The sequence below is a fragment of the Cyanistes caeruleus genome, chromosome 13 (assembly GCF_971803275.1).
Source record: "Cyanistes caeruleus chromosome 13, bCyaCae1.hap1.1, whole genome shotgun sequence".
Classification (NCBI taxonomy): Eukaryota; Metazoa; Chordata; class Aves; order Passeriformes; family Paridae; genus Cyanistes; species Cyanistes caeruleus.
In genome coordinates, this window is record NC_141713.1 from 11604739 (window position 1) to 11624197 (window position 19459).

General features: G+C 37.2%; 1 protein-coding gene across 1 annotated transcript; it reads left to right on the plus strand.

The window, feature by feature from the left end:
- Positions 1 to 2979: 2979 nt before the first annotated feature.
- CYP19A1 (cytochrome P450 family 19 subfamily A member 1) lies at positions 2980 to 17575 on the plus strand. Its single transcript, XM_086848405.1, has 10 exons — positions 2980 to 3166; positions 3244 to 3411; positions 4377 to 4527; positions 6928 to 7082; positions 7336 to 7512; positions 8187 to 8301; positions 10146 to 10260; positions 10870 to 11032; positions 12415 to 12656; positions 14965 to 17575. Exons 2-10 carry the CDS (start codon positions 3267 to 3269, stop codon positions 15229 to 15231), a joined length of 1530 nt encoding a protein of 509 aa, XP_086704531.1. The 5' UTR covers positions 2980 to 3166; positions 3244 to 3266; the 3' UTR covers positions 15232 to 17575.
- The last annotated feature ends 1884 nt before the right edge of the window (positions 17576 to 19459 follow it).

Below are 19459 nucleotides of genomic sequence, written 5' to 3' on the forward strand. Positions count from 1 at the left end.
ATGAACTCCTTCTCGAAACTAAGAGAAATTTTCAGCTCCAAGTCTATAATATGAGTTCATGAATTTGCTCTTTTCCTGACAGAGTCATTAAGTACAAAGCTGTAACCAGAATAAGAGGTGTCAATACAGCTGTCTTTCAGATATATGAGCTTTTCTCTTTACTGTGGACCTTGCAATCACTCCTCACATTATCTTTGGCAAGAAAATGTTTAACAGAACCGAGAATATTCTCCTAGTGCTTTGTAGCCAAGACTCAGAAATCAGTAATCTAAAGGGCCCTCTGCTGGCAGCTGCTTTTCCAAGGGTCAAGATCCATAATTGCTGTCAGGCCAGATAGTCTGTGCACATCCATCTGTTCTGCCACAAAAGCACTTTCCTATAATAAGTCTCTTTTCCCTCAGTACATAGTGGGATTTTAAAAGCTTTTTTTGCCCCATCCTTCTTCTGCCACATAAGTAACAATCAGAACCAACAAACCCCTCTGATCTGAGACACCTTAACCTTTCCATGAAAGGAAAATTACAGCAGACAAGACAAAATGGGCAAGACTAGAGAAACCTTTCATGCGCAGTGGGCACTCTAACTCTGTTCCATTTCTAACTTTTCCAATCTGCTCAGTGACTACTTACTATCTAAATGGGTTTGGCTGAATTTTCATGAGGAGAGACTTAACTGGTGGCAAAGTTCTTAAAAGATGCCATGGATAAAAAGTAGGATAAGCAGCGGGGGTTACATATTTTTAAGGTGAATTTTTCATGGCCCAGAAAGCTTTTGCAATGAAAAAAAGAGGTTAAAAATGCAAGCCTTGAAAGTCTGCTTCAATCATACTCATTGAAATGAAGTAAAGAGCTCCTAAATACAGGAAATGTCAACTGTTTAAGATCTTGAGAAGCCACTTTGACTAAAGACTGTTTTAGATCAAGTCAAGAGTGTAAAAAGGATTCAGGCTTAATACTTTGCCTTTAATACTTTTATCTACATGACAGCACAATCCAGGATATTAAAATTATAACAGCAAGGTGCACACTGATGTGTTGAACACAGAAAAAGTTTATTTTACTAAAAACTATAAAATTATGAATCTGGAGTAATCAAGAATCTAAAACCCAGTCCATTGCTATCTGCATATTTTGAAAAACCAGAGACCTGCCTGCATTCCACTATCAAAACAATGATAAGCTTCAGCTGTGAGTATCTGAGAGCTGAACAAGATCAAAACTCAGGGCTGGTCTTTAGAAAATATAAGGGGGAGACTCATACTTGCAAAGTACACTCTGCAAACATATCAGGACCTTCAACTCTACCAGGGCTCACCCTGCAGATCTAATATTCATGGGCTCACATTGGGAGCTATGAAATTGGTTTGTTCCACAGCACCCAAATGCACAACCAGCTCCACATTTGTCTTCACAGGGAATATGAGGCAGTGAAACTACTGCACACACACCAGAATGCCTTGAAAAAACAGAAAAACAATGCACATCAGAGCCTATCTGTGGCAATGGAGTACAAACATGAAGTTTATGCAGATACAGAGAGAAAGCAACATAAAAATGGAACTATACACCCCAAATGTGGCTATTTCCCTTTATAATGCCATAAACTCGTATTAGTGAAAGGGACAGAAGCTCATAAAATATTACACATACACAGGCATGCTTTTGTTGTGCTAAGGACTAGCACTCAAGGAAATTTAAACTTATAAATATCATTACATTATAAAAATGCTTGTGATTGCAAAACTTTTTTTCCACAACATTCAAGAGAACATAGCAGCTGGATGTGTCCAGGATGTGACCAGTCTCTGGACACTCAGGAGGGGTGGGCTGCTCTCCCTTGTCATAGCAAGGATGTTTCTAAAAGGTCACCTGGCAGATTGGTCACTTTGGATCATAGAAACCCCAGAAGCCTGGCACAGAAAACATCCAAATGTGAACATTGCATGCACCTGCAAGCCTTCAAACCACTGCTTGCTCCCTTTCCCCATATTCCCTTCCTACACTCCATACATTTCCTCCTTTGACCATAAACAGCAGGAATCTCACTATCTAGAAAGCATCTATCCCATTCTAGGCTTAGTTTAACATAATTACAGCACTGACAGTCACTACAGAGCAAGCTCTCAGTTTTTCTGCAATGTGAGACCAAAGCACAAGACAAACAAGCACTTGCTAAAAGGAAACTGTATCTAAAAGCTTCCTGCTAAGTAAATATATCCTTAAACTTTGAAATATTGTTGTAGGAAGAAACAAAAAAAAATCTCTTTTTAGTTATTGCCACAGCAGAATTAATAAGTTTCATAAATAAAATATTGTTCAGGTTCAAGAAGTCCTTTCTGTGGTTAAATGAGTTCTCATTCACATTCCTTCTCACACATATTCCCTCTCAGGTACAACTTCTTATATTTTATGATTTAGTTCAGAAACATGCAGAAAAACTTGCTAGAATAGAAGGATTAATTACTAGAATTAATCCTTCTATTCCCTTTATGCATAAGAGACATGTTGGCTGTCCTTGGGTTTTCTTTCCTGTGCTGAGTGCTGGTTACAACCTGAGTAAAAATATGGCAACAACAATCTATGATCCTGTTTGCCATGGCATATATTATATTTTTCAAAGTTTTTAACAGAAAAGACATAAAGAAATGCACTACATTATATTACATTGTTAGACTCAAAGTCTGGCAGTTAAAAAAAGCTATAATACATGTTTCAAACAAAAAACTGTGGTACTGGGGTACTTTATCATATCATTGAAAACTACCACAGTTATTCTGGAAATTCAGGAGCTTACAGGCATACAGGAAGGGAACAGCTAAGTAAGACAGACAAAAGCTGGCAAGTGAACTCATTCAATGCTTCCACATGTGCTGAAAGTTTAATTTCTTGTGTTTTGGTTAGAGATTTGCAAGGAGTAAACCTCAGTGTTGGCCAGCCGAGTCGATATCAGAGATAAAAGGTCTGTCAGCCAAAATATCCAAAACTATGCCTCAACATCAAGGTCAGACAACCTTTGTTATTCCCAAGCAAAAAAAAGTGTCTGCTTCATGTCTCTTTGGGCTTGTGATGAAGCTTGTCCCAGCAAGCTCCCCAGGCAGCCACTCTCGTTATAAAGCCATGTCCAGAGCTGATTTGTTCATTTGTAGGAGCTACAAAGGCAGTGAGAGGTACCAACAAAGCTGAACACATCTGAGCTTTGGCAGCCTCTGCCTCTCTCCCCACTTCTCTCTCTCTCCTTCTGAAGCAAAGCAGAGCCTCTTTGGAAGGATGGTCCTGGAAACCCTGAACCCGATGCACTACAACATCACCAGCCTGGTACCGGACACGATGCCCGTGGCCACAGTGCCCATACTCATCCTCATGTGCTTTCTCTTTCTAATATGGAATCATGAAGAGACTTCATCAATACCAGGTAAATTCACTTTAGCTATTGTGCCACATAAAAGTTTTCAGAGCAATTTTTGTTTGTTTCTTAAATTTAAAGTGACAAAGTAATGCTGAATAGTCATGGTATAAAGACAAAATTTATCATGAATCAGTGTAAATAATACAGATTTTTTAAAATTCCTGATAAAGGAAACCAGGCTTATTTTAACTTCAGAACTTCCATAATAATTGTGACTTGGCCTTATGACATTTCATTTTCAGCTTTATTTTGTGTATGGTAGAAAGGTATAATACTATTTCACAAACTCAGGATGTTTTCATTTCCACGTGTGTTATAAACTACTTTTTACACGTTTTAAAGTTTAAGTCTCTCTAAACTGCCTTAACTCTAAACCGTTACCTAAGAAGCTGTTCAGATTTTAGTAGGTTATCAATCTTTCTCTGTCTCTAGCACTGAAAAGCCTCCAAAACAGAACATCTAATTCCCTTTCCTTCCTGTAATGTTTTGGGGGTTTGTTTAGACGTTAATGGCTCAGCTTATTTTTCACCAGATGCAATGCCCTGCTGCATTTATATTTATTATGAAGGGGAGCAGCACACGATCTCTCACAGGTGTTGGACAGGAATTACCCTAAACCAGTTCGGTGACTCCTGAATGAAATTCTGGGAGAAGACCAAAAGAGAATTTCCTATTTCCAGGATGGAGGCACTGTCCCTCCAGAAGTGAGCAGCAGCTGGAAGCTGTACAGAGCAGCAAGGAAAGCTGTTGTTGTAGGTACCACTGAGGGCACTTCAGGCTTCCTCAGACACTGAGGGTTCACCAGCACAGCTGTGGTTTCTGACCAGGTTTCAGAGCAGGACTCTGTGTGAACTGCCCAGCACAGACTGCGCCTGTCACGTTAAAAACCTCCTTGCAAAAGGGAGATGCTCAGAAGTGTTTCCTTGTCTGTGAGCACTGTGAGACCAAACCTCCCTTACCTTGTTTCTCAGGGCCAGGATACTGTATGGGAATTGGGCCCCTCATTTCACATGGGAGATTCCTCTGGATGGGAGTAGGGAATGCCTGCAACTACTACAACAAGACATACGGAGAATTTGTGAGAGTTTGGATCAGCGGTGAAGAAACATTTATAATTAGCAAGTAAATCCTTATTTTCTATACTTAATAAATTGAAAAGCTTTATATCTTTTCAACCTCTTTGCTGCTTTATTCTAAAGTAGAATTGAAGTTATTATTTTCAAAAATTGTCCTAACAAAAACCTTTTACTTTCTGCTATTCACAGACCTTTTCTAACCTTGTGCTTGTTTAAAGACTCTGCTATTGAAGTATTGGTGAATTCTCCTAATATTTTTTTGTGGAAAGGAAAGCACTGTGGTTTAATCCTAAAAATATTTTGTTATTCCATTTATTATTAAGACAACATTCAGTTTAGGGATCTAGGCTGACTGCAATGTGGGATTAAGTCAAATTTTTGTTTTCTGTGTTTTTAAGTTTCTCCTTATATCGGAAATAAATGCTTGAAGATTATGGCTCCAATTCAGGGATTTAACTAAGCAAATACAGCATTATAGTATTAGGAGTAATTCCACTCCAATTAATGGGATTCATAGGCTTCAATTATGCACAGTATTTAACATAATGCTAAACTTCAGTCTATCATTTTATTAGCACCAATGGATGATTGCTTTCTTCTTACATTGCATTATTACAAGGCATGCCATGAAAAAGAAAAAAGAAAAGAATAGTAAAATGTTTACCATATGTAACTGATGAAGAATCAGAACCTTTTCAATAGCAATGTCAATCAATTCATACTTTCATTAAGTAAAAGCTTTTAAAAGACAGCAGCATAGAGAAAAATCACAGAATTTGCCACATGGTACAAGTCAGCTTCATCTCTATTTTAACCTCTGTAGAAAGAGGTAATCATGACAAGGAAACCTTTGCAACAAAGGAGTTGCAAATATCAACTAAAACAGTAAAATGTTCTGATAATGCTCTGAATGCTTTGAAAATACTACAAACTCTTATTGCTGTCTTTCCCTCTCTGTACTATCAATTCATCAGAAACCAACCAGGAGTGCTGCTGAAAAATGTCAGATTTACAGTCAATACATTGTTTTCCTTCAGACATTTTTTGCTTTAAATCAATGAATGTACATAGAAAACAAGCATTTAACATTTTTTAAAGCAAGAACCTAAAGTAAAATCTTCAAGGGATCACAAATTCACTGCAAAACTAAACAAAACCCAACTTCTGCAAAAGAAAATCAATGTCATCTTTTTTCACCAATGTTATCTGAACTTTTAGCAACAAATCTAATACTGAGGTGTTAATGCACAGAGAGAAGTATTTGCAGTCGTTGTTACAACAGTTGACGTCATTTGGAGGAGTTCATTAAATAGTTTAATTAGGAAAATCTGCTTCTGGAAGGCCACTTGACAAAATTCTTCCTTGAAATATTATGATGTGTCTCCTGCATGGAGACACATGGGATGGGAGGGAGAAAAATGAGCCTGATGCACCTTCTCCTTTCTGGGGACAGCTGTCAGAATTCAACACCATCTTTTCATGCCCAGGGAAACACAGATAGCGTGCCCTGACATAGGAAAAAACTTTAATGTTAACTTTTACCTCTGGGTCATGCAAAACTATGAAACCAAGAATATTTGCAGTCAATAGCAAAAGTCACATTTACATTACCTGACTGAAAAAACAAACTAAACCCACATTAGTAGTCTGGGGTTTGGCCCATAGACTAGGCCACACAGTAAAGGAAGAAGCATATTGTCTCATGTTGGATCTTTGTTCTGAGTTTCTTTCTTTCGGTTGGATTCTCTTTGATCAGTGTTTCATCACATGCACATTTCTGAAAAGCTGGCTCCCTCTAAAGGAAATTATATCTTGAAGCAAGAATGCTGTCTGCCAGCACCAGCAAATTAATCTTGCTGACTGTAAATATAATTATGCATATCATGGACTTCCCTTATGTGTCTCTTTAAGAATATTTACTGTGAATCCCACACATACCATTGTGTTATGATGATGCATATTTAAGTGATGCATGTATTTTTATGCTTTCAGGGTGTGTCTGGGAATGACCAAAGAGCTACAAAGGAATACATAGCATTGACTATACAAAAGTAAAGCTGTAATTTAGTACATATGAAATATTTTACCTTACCCTCTGAAATATCTGACATTGGGCACTGCCTAAGTGTATCATATGTACCTACACATTTCTATGTACACACGCTATTCAGTTTAAAATCCCTCGTTAACCATTTGCATTTTAATTGAAAAATAGTTTAAATCCGAACAGAAGAAATTACTGCTTTAATATAAATTCTGAAGGCATTAATCAAGATTATTAATTATGTGAAGGGAACAACATTTCGTGCTAAGCATTATATTTCCTGCTAAATTAAGAATGCGAGTCAAGCACTTGGGAGCAACTGTAAAATGTCAGAATACAAATGCTGTATTCAGACTATGAAACAGCTTTTTATTTGGGGCTTTTCCCTCCTTGCTTGCCCAGATCCTCAAGCGTGTTCCATGTGATGAAGCACTGGCACTACGTGTCTCGATTTGGGAGCAAGCTTGGACTCCAGTGCATTGGCATGTACGAGAACGGGATCATATTTAACAACAACCCAGCACACTGGAAAGAAATTCGGCCCTTTTTCACCAAAGGTAACTCGGTGTGCACTGACAGCCTGCATCACTGTGACACACACAGCCAATCTCTTCCAAAATGCCCTTGTGTTTGTCTGAAATCCCTCTATTTTCCTGTCAAAGAACAACAAACCAGTTAAGCTCTGGAGCTGTTTTACACCAGCCACTGACACATTTGCCATTCTATGGACACTATCATCACCAAGTGAGATGTTATACAGAAGGTACAGAAGTTAACAAACCTTTTGCTCATTTTGCACCAATGTTTCAGCTCTGTCTGGTCCCGGGCTGGTGAGGATGATCGCGATTTGTGTGGAGTCAACCATCGAGCACCTGGACAAACTGCAGGAGGTGACGACGGAGCTGGGGAACATCAACGTGCTGAACCTCATGAGGCGGATCATGCTCGACACGTCCAACAAGCTGTTCCTCGGGGTCCCTCTGGATGGTACCCACACTTTCAGCTTTGTCACTTAAGATGGGTCTGAAATGCATATCCAAGGAAAATTCATTGGTACCACTCAGCAGTTTTGTCTCAAAAAACCAGAGCAAGGACACACCCTTGTAATCACCATATTATTGACTGAAATTGATTTATTATTTTGTTAGTTATAAAAGAGAGTTTTATATGGCCAAAAGTACACATTAGCTTGTCACCCACCTTAATAAATTGTACCATTTAAAGAGATTTTTATGCACCAGTTTGGTACAATTCAAATATTATGTTATATTCATGCAAGAATCCGAAATAGTTCCACCAAACTAAATGATTGCTCTGAAAAGTTCACCTAAAAATTTATGTTTTCTATGATTCTTTCAGCCTATGACAGAAAAAATATTATCAAGGACATCTAAATTGCCCATTTCAGTGTTCTGCAATAGTTCTGCTGCTGGTCTCCTGCAGACACTTTGGTCTGGCTGACACACCTCTGTGTCCTTGCAGCAAGTTACCAAGAGTTTCTACAAAGACCTTCTGTACAAAGTGCTACAAATGTTACCTACTGGTTGCTTATCAAATTCCCATGAACCTAGTGGAGTAGAGAATGCAATCTTATTATTAATTTTGTCTGAAGGATTTATCTTACTTGACAATTGACCTTTTTTTTTAATATTCCTTTTCAGAAAATGCCATTGTGCTTAAGATTCAAAACTACTTTGATGCCTGGCAAGCACTTTTATTAAAGCCTGACATATTTTTTAAGATTTCTTGGCTGTGCAAGAAATACGAAGACGCAGTGTGAGTATGAACCATTCTACAAAGCGTTTGCATAAGGTTCTTTCTTTCATTTTAAGAATGAACATTTCCCTTGAGGCTTTCCTCTGCCTTTTAGAAACTAAATTGTGACACTTGCAAAGGTGGCTGCTGAGGTCCCCTGTCTGCAGAACCAAGACAGAACCAGATTTGTCACTGGTGGTACAAGTAGCTGAGTTCCTGGACCAGTTTAAAGTTTTGTCTGTCCAGTCTCAATTTATTCACCAAAATACCAGTTCAAGCACACTCAAATGTGAAACAAAACTGAGATCACTGGCTCAGTCCAGACAAGGAAAAGCCATTGTATGGATGAAGTGATATTTGCTATCCAGTTGTGGACAATCAGAGTAAGTTAGAGCTCATCCAAACAAGGAAGCCCATCTGTATTCAGGGCACAGTCCCTGAAGAGTAAACCTTGAGCAGGTACCTGTTTATTGGGTCCCTCAACAGGCATTTTTGAGTCAACCACTCTTTTATGAGATAAAACTTGGTGCTCAGTGTGATAATCCATTTCAAGGTTGGGGTTTTTTTCCTAAATAAGGAACACATTTTGCCGTTTTCTTGTTTGCAAAAATACAAAATGCCTCTTCCTGTTTTGTGATCTTGTTTTCTGTCTTCTGCCAGAAGAGAGCTGGCTTTAAAAAGAACTGGCAGTCACTTTTTTTCATTTTGGATTTGCTTTCCACCTAGGGAGAGAAATTGCTCCTTAGCAAGGGTATGTAATAAATTGCTTTGATAGTGCTACATAACATAAAGGCTTTAGGGAGAAGATTGGGTTCAGCCAAACTAATTGACAGCCCTTGAGGACTAAACAGAAGATTCACCTTTTCTAATATTTGCTTGCTAGTTTTATTGTGGCACTGATTACTGCTTTATCCTGTGATGCTGATAATAAGCTATTATGGCCCAGTTATTACCAGAAAGCCCATGCAAGCAGATATTGATATTTCAAAAGCAGCCCCATAAAAATAATGTATTAATAATTTTTTATTGTAAAGAAAAAAAAAGTAATAAGATTTCTGGATTTAAAGCAATGCAAAGAACCATCACAAGATATGAAGACTTCTAATGTTCTTCTGGTAAACTTTGCAAAAAGGACCACTTGATATTTTTAATACATAAAATATTTATAAATAGAGATCTTTATGGGATTGAAGTTCTAAATACATTTACCCTACAAACACAAATTATCTATCTCAACAGTAATAACCTGACATTTGAAAAGCCTGAAGATTTCACTCAAAATCTTTTCAAAACACTTTTTTAAAAATAATTGCCTCCAAATCTATATTTAATTTAAAATTCCCCCAAATTTTATAACAACTTTTGAACCCTGCCTTTTCTATCCCTGAAACAAACTTTTGACATAGTATTACTATTTAAATATGAAAAGTTTAAATTAGCTCTTCCTCCAAGATACAAGTTTTTTAACACTTGCCTGCATTTTTCTAAAAATCATCTCTTATATTCTCTAATTCATTTTACTTACTGATAGAATACAGCATAAAATACAAGGAAATCAACAAATTCTTTGGAAATGGGAATAAATCTTTAAAAACTTTAATAGTGTATCTAGACGTCTTTTTTCTCCTTTTCAGTCTATTCTATAAAAAGAGAGAAAGATTTCATTCCAGACTGACAAGCAATTATTTAAGAATAATACAAAAGTACACCTTGCCCAAGTATTACTACTTCTGCAGAGAACCATTTAACCATTAGGAATACCTTATTTCTGCCATCCTTAGATGCTTTTCTTGGTACATCTCTGTATTTCTAGTCATATCCTGGTGCAGATATTTATCAATGTGTTGGATTTCATCTGTTTTCAGCAAGGATCTTAAAGGAGCAATGGAAATCTTAATAGAACAGAAACGACAAAAGCTTTCCACTGTGGAAAAGTTGGATGAACACATGGATTTTGCATCCCAGCTGATTTTTGCACAGGTATTGGGAATTTACTCAAAATATGGCTAATTTTGGTTTTTCTGACATTCTCCTGAGCACAGGCTTTGCAATTTAAACTTCATATGCCTCTCTAAAAGTCACATCATCATAAAGGGATGCTGAGCAGTTGGTGCTGTGGAGTCTCTGACAGTGACTCAAACAGGAATATTTGTATTTCAGGATCAGGAGCTTGTCATATTTATTTCATGGCTTAAACAACATCCCTAAAACTCTTTGCATCTATCCCTGAGTGCCCTTCAGTCCTTTCCCTAACCCCTGTGTATTATTTAATGTATTGCCTTTTGTTTGCAAAGGTTTCAAATGCTATACAGCTGCTATCTTGTATAATCTCTGACAGCTCACAAACTCTGGGAGGAAATGCAATAAACTAAGAACCTGAGCTAAGAACACACATTTCTGTTTTTCTGTAAGACAACACACAGCCATCAGAACATGAGATTTCTGCCTTTGTCTGAAAGACAAAAAAGAAATGCTATTTAGCATAAGATAAACTGTCAAGAAATTGTGCAGTTTATAGGACCTTTGTTGGCATCAGAAGCCAGCAATCAGTATTTTCTCAAAAAATTACTTTTTTTTTCCTTTTATTAGAACAGAGGGGATCTGACTGCTGAGAATGTGAACCAGTGTGTGCTGGAGATGATGATTGCTGCTCCTGACACTCTGTCTGTGACTCTCTTCTTTATGCTAATCCTGATTGCAGAGCACCCCACAGTGGAAGAGGAGATGATGAGAGAAATTGAAACTGTTGTGGGTAAGCAGGAGCTGCAAAGTCAGTGATGTGGGAATATGATTTTGCTTCAGCAGTGATATAATTTCATTTATCTAAACATGGAAATTTTAAGCATTACCTCCTAATAGAAGTGTTTGCTGTAAAACATATGAACTACTACTGTATGTAAAAGATTATATTTGAGAGCAAATGAAAAAAGTGTAAGAAATTTGTAAAATAAGAATCATCAGAACTGATAATCTATTAGAAATGATGTGGTATATTCTCTCCTCAGCAGCCAAAGTGTAAAATCAGCATTCACCTCAAGTTTCATTGAAATTATTTCCCAATTACCCTGAAATAGCAAAAGGGGGCACTTGTTTCAAATACTTCTAATCACCATTATTTCTCTGTGATAAAATACAGAACTTCTCTAAGTTTCATTATGACTCTAGAAGGGAAAGACTAGACAAAATTAAAATTATATATTCTGCTGTCATCCATTTTTATCTCAAATTGGCTTCCTCTAAGTACTAATTACTAACTATTCAAAACACAATCAAGATATTCCAAATTTGCATTCTTCCCCTTCTCTAGTCTTCATTCAAAGCCTGACACTGAACCAATATAGAAACTAATGTCAGCCAGTATTATTTAAAATTTACTTCTGGTCTGTTAAACACTGGAAAATGTATCACAAGTCTTTTACACTTTTTCTAAGGTGCTTTTAACAATCCTTATTTTTCTGTCCTCATGAGAGGACTCACTTATTTTCCCCACTTCTTTCTGAAGCCTTACCCTGTACAAGAGCCTTGTCTTTTCCCTGAGGAAGAGCCCAGCCAGGGTGGCAAAGTGCCTTTAGTCTGCCCCAAGGCTGCCCCACAGGCTGCAGCCCCGGAGCCCTTTGGGGCTGGAAACAGCAGGGAAGCTCCTGCAGGGCACATCCCAGCGCTGCCACTGCATCTTCCTCATCCCAACTGGAAGTGTCAGGCCTCAGCAGGGCCTGGAGGGACACCCAGCCAAACCCAACCCCACGGGGAATGTTTAAGGTCCCTGCAGAATTAGCTCCAGACTATCCCCAGATTCCCTTCGCTGTCAGCTCGTGGGGATTGATTTGTTGTGCCTTGTTGCTCTCTCATGCAAAAGCCAGGGAAGGACTCCCAGAGCTCTTGCTGACAAGAACAAAGACTCAGTGTTAAGAAGAAGGTGAGAAGATTGTTAATTAATAAACTAGGGTTTATGCTAACGAACAATACATCAGATTTCCCCAATAAGTAAGGCTGCAAAAATCTCTTTAGAAGCTGTCAGATCCTTCCTACAACTTCAGACCCCGAGAATCTTCCCAAAATGTTCTGATATTTGTACAGTGAAGCAATTAAACTCCTAACCAGCTAATCTCTTCACCATCTGCTTTATTCCACAAGGCGACAGGGACATACAGAGTGATGACATGCCAAACTTAAAAATTGTGGAGAATTTTATCTACGAGAGCATGAGATACCAGCCAGTTGTGGACCTGATCATGCGGAAAGCGTTACAGGACGATGTCATTGACGGCTACCCTGTGAAAAAGGGCACAAACATTATCCTCAATATCGGACGGATGCACAAACTCGAATTCTTCCCAAAGCCAAATGAGTTTTCTCTTGAAAATTTTGAGAAAAATGTAAGTTTTCCATCTTATTTCTTCCAGAAATTTGGATATTATTTATTGTTAACATCTCTCCCTCTTACTTTGCTTAAGAACTTTGTGACTATAGGACTGTTTTCCCTTTGTCTAAGTGTCTAGTTAACTATATAACCTGCTGATTACTATTATTACTATTACTATTATCATTATTAGAGCTGGGCAGATATTTTCCTGTCAAGCTGCCTTTTAAATAAAAAGTAATTATAATATAGAAAACAGTTTCTCCCAGACATAATAATTTTGATTAAAAATCTCTGGTTAAATTTATCAGACACACAGGGTTGCTATTACAACCCCAGACACTGGACAAAATAAAGAGGATTTAGGGCGCTAGAGCCGTGCCAGCAGCTGACACAGAGCTGAGGCTGCCTGAGGATTCTCTGGAGAGGTGTAGCAGTGACTTCTGAGAGACTGGGGATCTAGTGCCCATGTTATTCTTTCTTTTCTTTTTAGATTAACAATATTTTATAGACAATAATGAAAATTTCAACCTTTAACTAACTTAATACTGCAGATGTTGAGTAATTAAGTTCCCACTCAGCACTGAATTTCAAATGAAGTTACCTTCTAACTACCAGAAGAACTATAATCAAAAGAAATACGTGAACATTTTTTCTTCTTGCAGTCCCCTACTATTCAAATCATCCTTCAGATTATTTACTCAGACCTCTGCTCCGCTGATTACTGATGAAGCAATCGGTTTTGTGAAACTGTATTTGTTCAGCAGCAATAACCTGGAGAGATTAAAACTGCACTGATCTGTTAGCAGCTGCACAAATGAGCATCAACAGTAGCAACTTCAGCTTTAAAGAAAGAAACAGCCTATTTGATACACCAAAAATGGACTCACCAGTAAAAACACCTGAAGAAACAGCTAAGGAAAGGGGGAAAAAAATTTTTTTAAAAAAAAGATATGAGTGTTCAAGACCAAACCCCGCACACAGCATTAAAAACAACAGCTCAAAAAAAAAGTCTTAGTAGAAAATTCAAGAGAGCAAGTGATGAAGTTTATCAAAATTACCATTCACTGTGAATAGATTCCAATTTGCCACTCGTTATTTACATTCCAAGTATTTCTATCAAAAATTGATATCTTGCTTAATTTACGAGGACATTTTGCTACTAAAAATATTTCCCCTTGACCAAATATTTAACCACACATTTTCTATCTGACTTGATGCATTCTGTTTGCCACATAATTATTCTGGCAGGCACAATTTTTCTCCAGTTCTCTAAGTGAATAGCAATCCACAGCATTATTTATGCTAAGATGCCATTGTTAGGATCTAAACATTTTTCCATTTTCACAGGCTGTGCATTTGCCATTGTGCTGTACTGACAGCTGCTGTACTTGCTCTGTGTTATAAACACTTGTATTTATATATAATATTTCCAAAGGCACAGCTCAGTTTACTTAAAAAAAATAATTAAACAAAACACTTCTGTCAGTCTGAAATAAGAAAAGACAGCATACTTTTTTCCAGATGATTTGATATAAATAAACATTTTCCACTCTATTCTTGTTAAATAGGAAATCAGAACATGGTTAATATCTGACTTTTTTAAAAAGAAGTTACATGGATGAAGAAAAAAAATATTTATAACCTTTTATATATGTAAGCTATAACCTAATGTTTTCAACTGATCTACTTGATGGCACTAAAAGTAACAGGAACTGGCTGTTCACTCTTCAGCAATCCTGGAAATCCCACATTTCATATTTCAGCTGACAGGACAAAAGGCAATAATTTTATACATCTTATCTCTCTATTAGATATCAAAAATTCTAACATTTCATTTTTTGGCAAATTAGTTCTCAGAAACACTAGCTTTATCATTATAAATGGAGCAGGTGTATGGCTTAGTGATTATCCTTAGACAAAGCAGCAGATATTTATGAGTTTTATAATGAACATTTTCTGAAGAACTTTTTAATGAGCTGTAATGCATTTGAAGAGCAGAAGCTTCACTCCATTTCACAGCTTGTAGTGATATCCCTGTGAGTCCCAGGACAAACAGACAAATACCTGAGCAGAATTCAACTGTTTAATTCCACAATCCCTGCTGCCTCTGAATTTCCAAGGGCTGGTCCGTACTTCTGTCAGTGTCTGTAGCTGGGCCTGACTTGGGTGGGACTTCCAGTGTGAAATGAGTAATTGCTCCTAAAAGAATATTTCCACAAGTCTTTCTGTGTATATCTACTACCAATTTCCATCATTATTTTCACTGCTTTAATGGAGAAAAACCTGTCTCTGAGTTATTCCTCATGTTTACTCCTCTGCAGGTTCCTTCACGCTATTTCCAGCCATTTGGATTCGGCCCCCGGAGCTGTGTGGGGAAGTTTATAGCCATGGTAATGATGAAGGCAATCCTAGTGACTCTTCTGAGGCGGTGCAGAGTGCAGACAATGAAAGGAAGAGGCCTGAACAACATCCAGAAAAACAATGACTTATCCATGCACCCCATAGAAAGGCAGCCTCTGCTGGAGATGGTTTTCACACCCAGAAGAAACGCAAATGAGAATCAGGGTGATGGAATGGATCAGCACTAAAGTTACAGGGTTTTCACAACCACTAAGAAATAATCATCATTCCTAGTTAAATATGGAAAGTAAAATGTTTTGTTGCCCCTAAATGACTTCAGGTGACAAATTGTACACAGAGCCACAGGCAGTAATTAGAAAGACTAAAAGTACAGAATAGCTTTGTTGTAGATTCCATGTTATACAATTCCTGATTATTTTAAAACCACAGAGTTCAGATAAAATGATGCCTTCCCTTCCAAACACTGCCAGTTCAGAGGTTTGAGGGTCAATAAATGAATATACCTGATGTGGTTTAATCCCAGGACTACACAAGTCCCTTTTCCCCCATCTCCCTGAAGCTGGACCTAGCAGTATTTGACTACAACAAAAGCTCTAATTACCTGTTTTCAAAACATCTGATTGAATAACATTAATTTATTTCAAGAAAAAATTTAAAATATTTAAGACATTTATAAGTTGTAAAGAAATGTTAGAACAAGAAGTCATTCAAACATTTTTCTTTACCGTATTTTGCTGACCTATTAAACAAACACCGAAGATTTCCAGTGTCCTATAGATTTTACCAACAGCAGTAATTTTCAGAGTACTAGGTAATAATGGCAGTTGAGACAACTGTTCTGCGTTTTTAAAACCCAGTCTCCTGCTGCTGAGGATCTGTAAGCATCTTAACAAAGGCTAGGTGAGAATGAGGTAATGAACACCAGACATCACCAGTGTTACATGGGCAGGGTAACTTCCAGCCCCACCTCCTCACCTGACTGACTGTAGAAATTTCCCACCTCACCTCACCTTGAATGAAGAAGGTCAAATTCCCTTTAAGCTGCCTAAGATGTGCCAAATCCTTTTTTGATTTGATTTTAGTTGCTCAATTCTACTTCAGAGAGTAAGATATGGAGTTGTTGCCCATGTTCTCACACCATAGCAGGAGAGTGTCTCTCCCTAATGACCCAAAAAACTCCTGGTTTCACGCTTGAAAGGGTTTATTGAAAAATTTATTGCAGCTAGGTTACTTTTAAAACATTCTCCATAATATTTGCATTATGCCAAAAACTACAACAGTGAAGTGCAATCCTATACCACCTGTACATACAGCTAAAACTGGGCAGTTGAAGACACCATGAAATAGGATTTAATGGTAAGACTTGATAATCTTTTTCAAATTGAAAGATTCTATGTTTCTAGGACTTCTACTTTTTAGGTCATGAAAAGACACAGTGGCATGAATCTGTGGATTATCTAATTTAACCTCTGTTTCTACATTCTTTGTACCCTTTAAAAAAGGAAATTGATAAAGCAGCCAGAAGAAGAAAAAACAACAAATGTAACCATGTTTAAAACCTTTTTACTCATTTTGTATCATAAAACACTTCAGGGCACTTCAGTGGGCAAGAATTTCTTACTTGCATAAGAACTCTGAAAAGAAATCCACTGAAGCTTTTTTTTCTTGGTAATAAACTACTATTTTATATACAGGATACATATATTTACTTATTTCACACACAAAACCAATTTTGTAGTGGTAATTTACTCTCTGATTTTCCCACCTCACAATTATAGGCCTCCTCCAAGTAAAATTTTTCACAAGCTTGAAATTATTAAATTATCACTCAAATTTTGAAGTAATTTTATGAAATCAAATAGACGAAAAATGCATGCTTGCTCTGATTTCTTGAATGTATTCTATATTGTTGAATTTGTAGGTTGGAACTTCAGTAACATGAGTACCATAATTATTCTATGGACAAAATAAAGCAGTATCATTTTTACTTTTTATCAGCAAGGCAACAGAGTTATTTCCCATTGTGTTTGAAGTAAATTCCTTCTGATATGTTTTGAACTTAACGTTTCTGGTCCTCTGGTTTCTACAGTATTTAGTTTTGTCCACATTTGGACAGCAGAGCTGTAATTAATCTGAGCTGTCAGCTCATCTGAGTCCTGTTCTCTCTGATTTTATTATGGCTGGTCCTCAGTGGTCTGTTTGCATGAATATTTGCACTGCCAGGTCCATTTCCCCACCCCAAAATCTCACACGTGCTTGAGAGCTGCAGCTGGGGAAGCAGCTTCAGAACTTTGCCATGTGGGCATGAAGAGTTTCAACCCTTCCACTGTACAGAACAGAGCTCTGATTCTAAGGTGTTTTACTACCAGGTACTGTACAAATTCAAGTGGCTTTTTAAACCACATCAAGTCCAAAGTGATCAGGGGAATGTTCCATTGCTGTTCAATGCATCGACACACAACAAACTTGACTGTGTTTTATACATCACTGTGATTATGGGCTGCTCACAGCACATGGATGTGGATGTTGTTAGAAAATAAAATAAACATCAAATAAAAGTTGTATGCAAAAGAGTTTGAAGTCATGTTTCATCGTGTTTTCCCAATCTGAGAATCACAAGGTAGTATTAAAATGCATGGGTGTGTCTACATCCATGAACAGATTATTAATGTATTAGATACAAGGATGAAATCTTTGACATTCTAAAATCAAAATTCACACTGATTTTAGAGGCTGTATCATTGCAAAGATATTTTTCATGATAGTAAGAAAGCATAATAATAAAAATTTAAATTGATACAATACTACTTGCCTAGGAATGCACTTCATCAAATCTTTATAAGAAAGGAGAATAGGTAGGTTTTGGTGGTTCTTAAGATAACAGGTATTTGTGAATAAAAACAAAAAATTTGGCCTGATGACACAAATAAAAGATTCAGCTATCAGTGAGAAAAATCTCTAAAGTAATTTAAAAATAAAAAGAAAGTAATTAAACTGACTGTACAGGTCAAAGTAAATTTCAACTCATCTTCTACTCATAGAAAGATGGCATGACAAATTCAATTTGTATCCTAATGCCTAATTTACTTCACTTTCAAATTAAAAGCTTTCAGAATGATAAACCTTACATCTAGCTAAGTGAAAGGGAACTGGAAGGTAGTGAATGGCACACTAAAAAAAAAATTAATTTAAAAATCACAAGAACTCTAACATAGCTGCAAATAGATTTTTCAGGCAGTGATCTGATCTTGAGATGTTCCCAATGAAAATACTTATCCTGGAATTTTAAAAGTTTTATTAGTAATTTTTAGACATTAATAAACAATTTTCATTCTATAGATTATTCACTTTCTGTATTCTCCAAGAAAACCCAATGTTACAGCCTCAGTTGTATTCCTCCCATTAAATACAATTCTAACCTCAAAAGAAAATTCCACTTGACAGTTTCCAGCAGAAGGAAATACAGTACTGTTGGATAGAGGAAAATAGTTCCGAATTTAGGCCAAATCCGCTTGAAATAAATTATTTTGTAATTTAAGACTAGAATTTGCTCCTGACATACAATTTTAAACAGGCTGTTACCCAGGACTTAAGAGTCTGGGACTGTTAGGTGATGTAGTGTTGAGTCCTATCTACTGTTACTGTAAACCTTAAAATTTATGATATTTACAAAAGTGCTGGGTTTGCACGCAGTTACAATCGTACCTTTTTCAAACAATTTAATTTAATTTTACAGTAGGGACAAGCAGTGGGCTCTGCAAATCTCTCCTGCTGTAGCACTCATTCCCTTCGGATACATCAATGCACTGGAAAGGAAGCACAGTCACCCACAGTCACCCCACTGCTGCCCCAAAGCGAGATGAGGTTGTGCTCCCCACGCTTTTGCCGCATCTCTCCAGGTGCTGCACTTTGTTCAGGTACAGCCCAGGAGCTCTGTGAACCTCCACAGGGCCCAGCAGAGGGCGAATTGCTCCTGCCACAAGCACAGCTCAGCTTTGGCCAAGTCCCTGCTGATGGACCAGAGCTGGAAGCCAAGAGACTCCTGGTCTCACTCAGTCTTTAAATATTGCTTTAGGAAGATGTGGAGTCATTCCAAGTGTAGAGATGGAAGGAAAACCAGCCCGGGAACAGAACTTAGCAGAAATAAATTATTCTACTTATTTATTGTTCCATTTATTATTCCAATTAGCAGTGGCATAGAATATTTTCCAGTATCACCTTTTGCTAAAAGTATTCTCCTAGTCTCGTCAAATCTTTATGTATCATTTGGCATCAAGATCAGCAGAACCTTACTTGGTAGGGCTCAAAATTATTTCTGAGAAACTGTAGGGTCTTGCTGGTATTTTAAGTACAATTCAACCCACCAATTAATTTGATGTATTGGTACCAACACACTCTCTCAATATGACATCTTAATACAATATTTTCCCTGTTAGTGGCTTAATTTAATGTAGT

Excerpts from the sequence above, each read along its gene's own strand:
- CYP19A1 (XM_086848405.1), top strand. The coding sequence starts at position 3,267 with ATGGTCCTGGAAACCCTGAACCCGATGCACTACAACATCACCAGCCTG. Across the intron at positions 7,083-7,335 it reads TCGGCCCTTTTTCACCAAAG|CTCTGTCTGGTCCCGGGCTG; the intron begins GTAACTCGGTGT and ends CCAATGTTTCAG. Across the intron at positions 8,302-10,145 it reads AAGAAATACGAAGACGCAGT|CAAGGATCTTAAAGGAGCAA; the intron begins GTGAGTATGAAC and ends ATCTGTTTTCAG.